We start from the raw sequence: 8,783 nt of genomic DNA on the forward strand, positions 1-8,783 counted from the left end.
AAACATTGCTACGCCTGAGCCCATTGCTCCTGCCACTGTGCCAATCCATCATGTTGGGTCTTCCTCTTTTTCTTCAACCCTCCACTTTACCAAACATAATATCCTCCAGGGACTGGTCCCTCCTGAAAATATGTCCAATGTATGAAAGACAATGTCTGACCATCCTGTCTTCCAAGGAGCAACTCTAGCTGTACTTCTCCAACACAGATCTGTTTGTTCTTTTGGTAGTCCCTAGTACTTTAAATATTCTTCTCCAACATCTTAACTCAAATGCATCAATTCTTCTACAATCGTCGTTATTCACTGTCCAACTTTCCCATGCATATGAGGTTATTGAAAATACCATGGCTTGGTCAGGCACACCTTAGTCCTCAAGCTGCCATCTTTGTTCTTCAACATTTTAAAGAGGTTTTGTGCAGCAGATTTGCCTAATGCAATATGTCATTTTCTTTCTTGACTGCTGCTTCCATGAGTGTTGATGGTTGATCTGAGCAAAATGAAGTCTTTGACAACTTGAATCTTTTCTTCATTTATATAGCTGTTGTTTATTGGTCCAGTGGTGAGGGGTTTTGTTTTCTTTGCATTTATACGCAATCCATACTGAAGGCTGCGGTCTTCGATCTTCATTAGTAAGTATTTTAAGTCCTCTTCACTTTCAGAAAGCAAAGTTATACCACTTGCATATTGCAGGTTGTTAATGAGTCTTCCTCTAATCCTGATGCTAGGATTATATATTTCTTCATATAATCCAGCTTCTCAGATTATTTGCTCAGCATACAGATTGAATAAATATGGTGAACAAATACAACCCTGGCACACTTTCCTAATTTTAAACCATTCGGTGTTCCCTGGTTCTGTCTGAACAACTGCCTCTTGGTCTATGTACAGGTTCCTTATGAGCATGATTAAGTCCACGAGAAAGTAAATCCATGAGAGCCAAAATATGACTTTGAATTTATCCCACCTGAATTTAGAGATCATCTGAAGAACAGATTTGATGCATTAGACACTAAAGATCAAAGACCAGAAGAGTTGTGGGATGATATCAAGAATATCATACATGAAGAAAGCAAAAGGTCATTAAGAAGACAAGAAAGAAGGAAAAGAACAAAATGGATGTCAGAAGAGACTCTGAAACTTGCTCTCCAGCATAGAGAAAGCATCTAAAGCAGATGAGAGAAGTGAGGAGGTAAAAGAGCTGAACAGAAAATGTCAAAGGTTCGCTCGAGAACAGAAGGGTTAGAGAGACAGAAACACCACCTTCATACGTATATAGACCTAAATGCAGGATATGTCAAGAAACAGTAGCTTCCCATTTTCATATTTTTGTTAAACAACAGTTTCCATGATTTTATAGCAATACTTTTTTTTTTTTTTAACTTATCCACATATTTAGGAGTGGAATTACTAGATCATAAGGTATTTCTATTTCTAGCTTTTTGAGACAGTGCTACACTGTTTTCCATAGTGGTACCATTTTCTGTTCTTATTAGCATTATGAAAGAGTTCCAGTCCCCCCCACAACCTCACTAGCATTCATTGCTTTCTGGATTTTTTTGATCATTGTCATTTTTCGCAGGGGTGAAATTTGATCTCATTGTAGTTTCAGTTTGCATTTCTTAAATGGCTATTAATCTGAGCATTTTTTACTATACTTACTGACCACTTGAATGTGCTCTTTGGTGAATTGTTGGTTCGTGTCCTTTGTCCATTTCTTTTTTGGATTATTTGTCTTCTTGTTGAATTGTTAAAGTTTTCTATATATTTTAGAGATCATACCGTTATCAATATGCCTTTGCCAAAGTTTTTTCCTAGTCTGTAGATTCTCTCTTTGTTCTCTTGGTAATGTCTTTTTGGTGAGCGTAGACATTTCATTTTTAGGAGACTCAGCTATCTAACTGCTACTATTCATGCATTAAAAATTTGGTTTGGTAGGCTAGTTACCCCTAAAATTAGGTCCCCTCATTTTGACTCTGCTATCTTCCAGGAACTTTTTAGTTTTAACTTGAACATTTAAGTATTTGACCATTTTGAGTTCGTTTTGGTGAATCATGTGAGCTATGGATCCCAGCTCATTTTTCTGCAGAGTGATGTCCAGTTTTGCCAGCATCATTTGTTAAAGCAGAGAGCAGTCACTGTCATTGTTACTATCGTGCGGGGTGTTCCAGACTGTCACACAGGAGTTGATGTTGTTGTTGTTGTTGTTAAGTGCTGGTTAAGTCAGTTCCAACTCATAGTGACCCTGTATAGGGTTTCCAAGGAGCGGCTAGTAGTAGGTTCAGTTCCCCAATGGAGAGAAGAGACTAGGATTCAATTCCTCAATAAGGAGGAAGATGCCATTTTTTAAAAAGAGTGCTGGTGGTGATATAGGGTAAGCATTGGACTACTAAACACAAGGTTGGCTGTTTGAATCCACCAACCACTCCGAGGGTTCTTCTATCATGCTTAGTGCAGGAGAAAGATGAGGCTTTCTGCTCCCGCAAAGATTTACAGCCTCTGAAACCCTATACAGGGTTGCTATGAGCCTGAACCAACTTGACGGCACCTAATAATGATAACAACAACAACTTTTGTTAATGACTGTTTCTTCCCCACTCAATAGACTTTGACCCTTTGTCAAAGATCAGCTGCCCATAAATGAATGGATTTACTTCTAGGTTCTCAATTCTATTCCATTGGTCTATGTGGCTCTCATTGTACCCGTACCACGCTGGTTTTATTACAATGTTTGTAGAATAACTATTGGAATCTGAAAGTGAGACGCCTCCTACTTTGCTCCTTTTAAAAATATATTGTTTTAAGTATTTGGTGACTTCTTCCTTTCCATAAAAAGTTAGGGATTAGTTTTTCCATTTCAGTAAAGAATTTTATTGAGATTTGGATCTGGATTGCATTATATCAATAAATTGCCTTTGGTAGAATTGACATTTTTATAATGTTAACTCTTCCAAGCCAAGAGCATGAAATGTTTTTCCATTTATGTTCATCTCTTTTCGTTCATTGTACTAGTATTTTGTAGTTTTCCTTATATAAATTTGTTACATCCCTGCTTAGGTTTATTCCTAGGTATTTTATCCTTTTAGGAGCTATTATATATTATAAATGGTATTATTTTCTTGATTTCCTTTTCAGTGATCTCCCGTGTTAGCGTACAGGAACCCAACTGAGTCTGAGCGTTGATCATGTACCCTGCCACTTTGCTGAATCCTTCTGTTAGTTCCAATAACTTCTCTGTGGAGTCTCCTGCATTTTTATGTCTCATACAGGTGGCTCCACACGATAAGCACTGGACTGAGAACCATAAGGTCCATGGTTTGAGCCCGTCAACCACTCTGGTCCCACAAAGATTTAAAGCCTCGGAAACCCAACACAGTGTCACTATGAATCAGAACCGACTCAATGGCACTTAACAACAATAACAGGATCATGTCGTCTTTGAATACGGACAGTTTTACTTTTTTTTTTAAGGTTTTTATTGTGGATTGAGTGAAAGTTTACAGGGCACATCATCAGTTTCACATTCAACCATTTATATGACTTGTTTCATTACATTGATTATAATCCCCTCCATACATCATCAGTTAACAGTGTTTCTCTCTATCCTCTTTTGCTTTTTTTTGGGGGGGGGGCAGGACATTGCATATTTACAGTCTCGGCTTTTAGGGAAGGTTTTTACATTTATCTGTAGATATCCAGGGCTCATGTATGCGATTACTAACAAGCATAACTGAATAATCAGATGAGGGACAGTTTGCTATGTCTGCTAGGCGGCTAAAGTCTGATCCTCAGAGCCTATGGTTTGGACGGTCTGCAACGCTTGGGCCCTAGTTTTACTTCTTTCTTTCCAATTTTGATACCTTCTATTCCCTGTTCTTGTTTGATTGCTCTAGCTATAACTTACAATACAATATTGAATAGGAATGGTGATAAAGAGCATCCTTGTCTCATTCCCATTCTTAGGGGAATGCTATCAATCTTTCTCCATTGAGAGTAATGTTGGCTATTGGTTTTGCATTTGTGGCCTTAATTATGTTGAGGAAAGTCCTTTCTATTTCTATGTTGCTGAGAGTTTTTATTATTTCAGAGTGTTGAATTTTATCAAATGCCTTTGTTACTTCAGTTGAGATGTTCATGTGACCCTTTATCTTTGTTTTATTCTTGTGCTGAATTACATTGATTGCTTTTCTAATGTTGAACCATCCTTGCACCCCTAGTGTGAATCCCACTTGATTAGTTGCTTTTTGTTGTTGTTGTTTTTGGATATGTTGTTGCATTCTATTGGCTAAAATTTGGTTAAGTATTTTTGCTTGTATATTCATGAGACACCTGGTGTGGCGCTGTGAGCTAATGCATCACACTGCAAAGTCATTTGAACTGTGAGGTCGGTGGCTCAAGCTAACCAGCTGCTCCTTGGAAACCCTGTGCAGGGTCACTATGGGTCGGAATCGACTCAATGGCACTTAGCAACAGAAATAATTCTTGAGATATGTTCATCTGTAATTTTCTTTTTTAGTGGTATTTTGCCTGGCTTTGGTATCAGGATTATGCTGGCTTCATAGAATGGAATAAGGTGTATCCCTTCCTTTTCTGTGTTCTGGGATAGTTTGAGTAGAATTGGTTTCAACTCTTCTCTGAATGTTTGCTAAAATTCTCCAGTGAAACTGTCTGGGCCAGGGCTCTTTTTTTTGCTGGGATTTTTTTTTTTTTTTTTTAAGTTGCATCTTCAATTTCTTCTTTTGTTATGTTCATCTAGATAGGCAGTGTGTGTCTAGAAATGTGTTCATTTCTTCTAGGTTTTCAAACCTGCTGGAATATAACTTTTCATAGTATTCTTTTATGATCTTTTTTTTCTCAGATGGTTCTATTGTAATGTCAGCCATCTTATTTCTTATTTAGATTATTCACATCTTCTCATTTTATTTTGCTTTATTCCTTTGTCAGTTTTGCCAGTGCTTTGTCAATTTTGTTGATCTTCTCAAAGAACTCATTTCTAGTCTTGTTGATTTCTTGGTTTTACTGTTTTCTATTGTGTGATCATTTTCTGTATCTTGACCCAGATTGTTTCACCACCTTTGACCTGACTCACTGCCCCATAAACTATGTATCTGTGCTTTCAAGTTATTGTTGTTAATTTGATCTGATATAGATAATTCTTTTTAAAAAGCCCAACGCTCATGGCAAAATTCTTTATTAATTCAACTAAACTGTTGTTTAGCTTGAAGATGACTTCAGGAGATAGTTTTGGTTCAAGGTTTGAAATTTTTCTCAAAGTAACAGATTCAGGGGTTCCATCAACCTCAATGAGTCTGCTGGATTCTATTAGGAATTTTAAAGTCTGTTACACATTTTCTCCTCTTTTAATCAGGACGCATCAATTGAGTCCTTGATCACGTTCAGTAATGGTAGTCAAGCACCATTCAGTTCTTTTGGTCTTGTGGCAAAGGGGACTGTAGTTCATAGTTCATGAAGACATCTAGTCCTGCAGACTGGTTCCTTCTCTGATTCTTGGGTCTCCTCTTCCTCTACTGTCCCAGGTGAACAGGGGCCAATTATTGTATCTTTGATGGTGCTTGCAAGCTTTGAAGACTCCAAACACTACTCACCAGTCTGGGTATGGGAGTAGAAAAGAAATTATAAAAATACTGTTAAACCAATTAACTGGATAGGTCCATGAAGCCATGACCCTAAGCCTTCAAACCAAGAGAACTAATACCATGAGATGTTTGGTTGTCCCTAAGGAGTTTCAGCAACTGCATCCTCTTTTTTGTTGTTGTTGTCACTGTACATTTATATAAAGCACAACATTTGCTATTTGCCCTTTTCCTGGTATATAGCTTAATGGTATCAGTTATATTGGTTAAGTTGTAAACCACTACCTTTAATCAATGCCAATTGTCCCATCACCATAAATATAAACTCACTATGTTCCAGAAAATGATTCCTTTCTGCCTACCCTCTTCCACCCCCAAGTAACCACTAATAATCACTGGTCTCTCTATATTTATCAATTTTCAGCATCTCATATGAGTGAACTTCAAAAATATCATGGAAACATTCCATTAACTTTTCATGCTATTTTCCCCATGAACTTTTTGAAACCCTCTCATGTGAGTGAAATCAGACAGTATTTGTCCTCTTGTGATTGACTTATTTCACAGATTCTTCATTTCTTAAAAATAGCCTACAAAAACCTCTGGGGCAGGTTAGTTTGAGTAGTAAATTGGAGAAGAAAGGGAAGGTGGCCTGGTGGTACACAGTAAGTTCATACTGACTTGTCACTTGGGGAGTGGAAGAGCAGGGAAGGTCTTACTGTCTTATCTTAGCTTTGCTGTACAGACTGGAGCTCTCGGAGGAGGTTGGGTCTACTACTACTCTGTGTTGGGTTCTCCAAGGTCGTTGAATTTTGTGTAGGGGAGCCGGTTGCCTCTTCACCACAGTATGGTTATCTAAAGAGATGCCAGCCCTCTTTTAGAGATGAGGAAACTGAGATTCAGCCAGGGTGGGGGCTGGCCTTGCTTGAGACTGCATTGTAGGAAGGCATCTGTCCAGTTGCCTGTCATTCCCACACCACTCACTAGAGGGCGCCAGGGCCGCTGCAGAACCATCGTAGGCACCCCTCCCTATGTGAACTTCAGTGCTAGGAGAACAGGGAATTGTGTGACCCCGGGGCTCTGCGCTGCGGGGAGGAGAGGGAAAAAATGGAACTAGGAATGGAGACCTGAGAAGTCCATGGTGCTTCTTACTTCAGCCGGCACTCCCAATTCTTAGCAGCTCAGCCGAGCTGATTCCACCTCCCTCTGCTCTCATCCAAACACTTCTCTCTCTTCACTCCCCTCCTTCCCGGTGTTTGCACTTCTGTCTCTGTGTATTTTTTTCTGTCTCTCACAGTGATTCTCTCTCTCCCTCTTTCTCAAACTCTGTGTGTGTGTCTATTTTTTTCTGTCTTTTATTTATCCATCTCTGTTTCTACTTCTGTCTCTCTTTCCTCTGCCCCCCAATTTTCTGTCTCTGTCTCTCTGTCTCCATCTCTTTTGGTTTCTGCCTCCATCCTCCTTAGTTTCACATCCTGTCCCTCCCCAGACACTATCACCCAGCACATGTGGGCTGAGGGTCTCAATCCTTCCCCCACCCCCCCCATGTCACCCCTGGCAGCTTCTCACAGCTTCCCAGTCCCGGCCTCTCCTCCCCTCATGGGCCTTGAGGGAGGGGGGCCTGGGAGGAAGGGAGGGCAGCCGGCAGGCCCACCCCTTTTTGCCTTTCTGGGCTGGGAGGCCGGGCCAGTAGGCCTTTTAACCAGCCTGGGCAGGCTGTGCCGGACGCCAGCCCTGGACGCAGTGCCTGGCCCTGTGGTCCCGGCATCCGCCAGCCCGGCCAGCATGCAGCAGCAGTCCCCACCCGGGCCCCTGGCCCCCGCGGCCGAACCAACCAAGCCTCCCTACAGCTACATAGCTCTGATCGTCATGGCCATCCAGAGCTCCCCGGGCCAGAGGGCCACACTCAGCGGCATCTACCGCTACATCATGGGCCGCTTCGCCTTCTACCGCCACAATCGACCTGGCTGGCAGAACAGCATCCGCCACAACCTGTCACTCAACGAGTGCTTTGTCAAAGTACCTCGCGATGACCGCAAGCCAGGCAAGGGCAGCTACTGGACGCTGGACCCCGACTGCCACGACATGTTCGAGCATGGCAGCTTCCTGCGCAGACGTCGGCGCTTCACCCGGCGAGCAGGTGCTGAGGGCCCCAAGGGCCCTGCCAAGACCCGCCGTGGACCCCTCCGAGTGACCAGCCAGGACCCAGGACCTCCTGACTCTGCAACTGGCAGGCAGTGCCCATTCCCACCTGAGCTGCCAGAGCCCAAGGGCCTAAGCTTTGGGGGTCTGGTCGGGGCCTTGCCAGCCAGCATGTGCCCAGCAACCACTAATGCAAGGCCTCAGCTGCCCACGGAGTCCAAAGAGATGCCCACGCCCAAGCAGGCAGGCCCCGGAGAGCTCCCTGTGGCCACATCATCCTCCCCATGCCCAGCATTTGGCTTCCCTGCTGGCTTTTCTGAGCCTGAGGGCTTTCGCAAGACCCCTACACCCATCTTGACCACCGAGGCAGGCATTGGGAGCAGCTACCAATGCCGGCTGCAAGCACTAAATTTCTGCATGGGGGCCGATCCAGGCCTTGAGCACCTCTTGACCTCAACAGCTCCTTCCCCTGCATCCCCCACCCCTCCAGCCTCACTCAGGGCCCCGCTGCCCCTGCAAGCTGACCATAAAGAACCCTGGGTTGCAGGCAGCTTCCCTGTCCAGGGAGGTTCCAGCTACCCATTGGGGCTGACCCCCTGCCTATACCGGACACCAGGAATGTTCTTCTTTGAGTGAAGGCAGCCTGATCTTGGACAGTACCTGCAGGGCCCCTGCGACCACCACCCACTGGGCTGCGCCTGACTCTGTGACCTGGAGAGCTCATGAAGGACTCAGCCCCGGCAAGCTAAGGACAACCAGGCCAGGAAGCCAGGACTGGAGCAGTGAATGTTCAGCCAGGCCCTCAGGGCCTCAGGACAAACTTGGGGTGAGGGGAAGTGGGCAGGGCCCCTTGGGGTTTGCTCCATGCCTCTCAGGGCCAATAAAGCTAGAGTGATGACAAGGGTCAGCCTGCTGGATGGTTGGGAACTGGGGGCCAGGACACCTGATGGTTTGTGAGGGTGAGGGGTGTATTCAGCTGGTCAAGGGACCCTCAGATAGAAATGTCCCATATGAAACTTTCTGGGGACTTTCTCCGGGAGTTTCCAAGGA

General features: G+C 43.6%; 1 protein-coding gene across 1 annotated transcript; it reads left to right on the forward strand.

Annotated features, from left to right (window-relative positions):
• The first annotated feature begins 7,376 nt into the window (after positions 1 to 7,376).
• Positions 7,377 to 8,369, forward strand: FOXS1 (forkhead box S1). Its single transcript, XM_006860707.1, has one exon. The coding sequence runs from the start codon at positions 7,377 to 7,379 to the stop codon at positions 8,367 to 8,369; it is 993 nt and encodes a 330-aa protein (XP_006860769.1).
• The last annotated feature ends 414 nt before the right edge of the window (positions 8,370 to 8,783 follow it).

This window comes from Chrysochloris asiatica, unplaced genomic scaffold, assembly GCF_000296735.1.
Source record: "Chrysochloris asiatica unplaced genomic scaffold, ChrAsi1.0 scaffold00039, whole genome shotgun sequence".
Lineage (NCBI taxonomy): Eukaryota > Metazoa > Chordata > Mammalia > Afrosoricida > Chrysochloridae > Chrysochloris > Chrysochloris asiatica.

What these genes read in the sequence shown, in the direction of transcription:
- FOXS1 (XM_006860707.1), top strand. Translation starts at nt 7,377, where the DNA reads ATGCAGCAGCAGTCCCCACCCGGGCCCCTGGCCCCCGCGGCCGAACCA.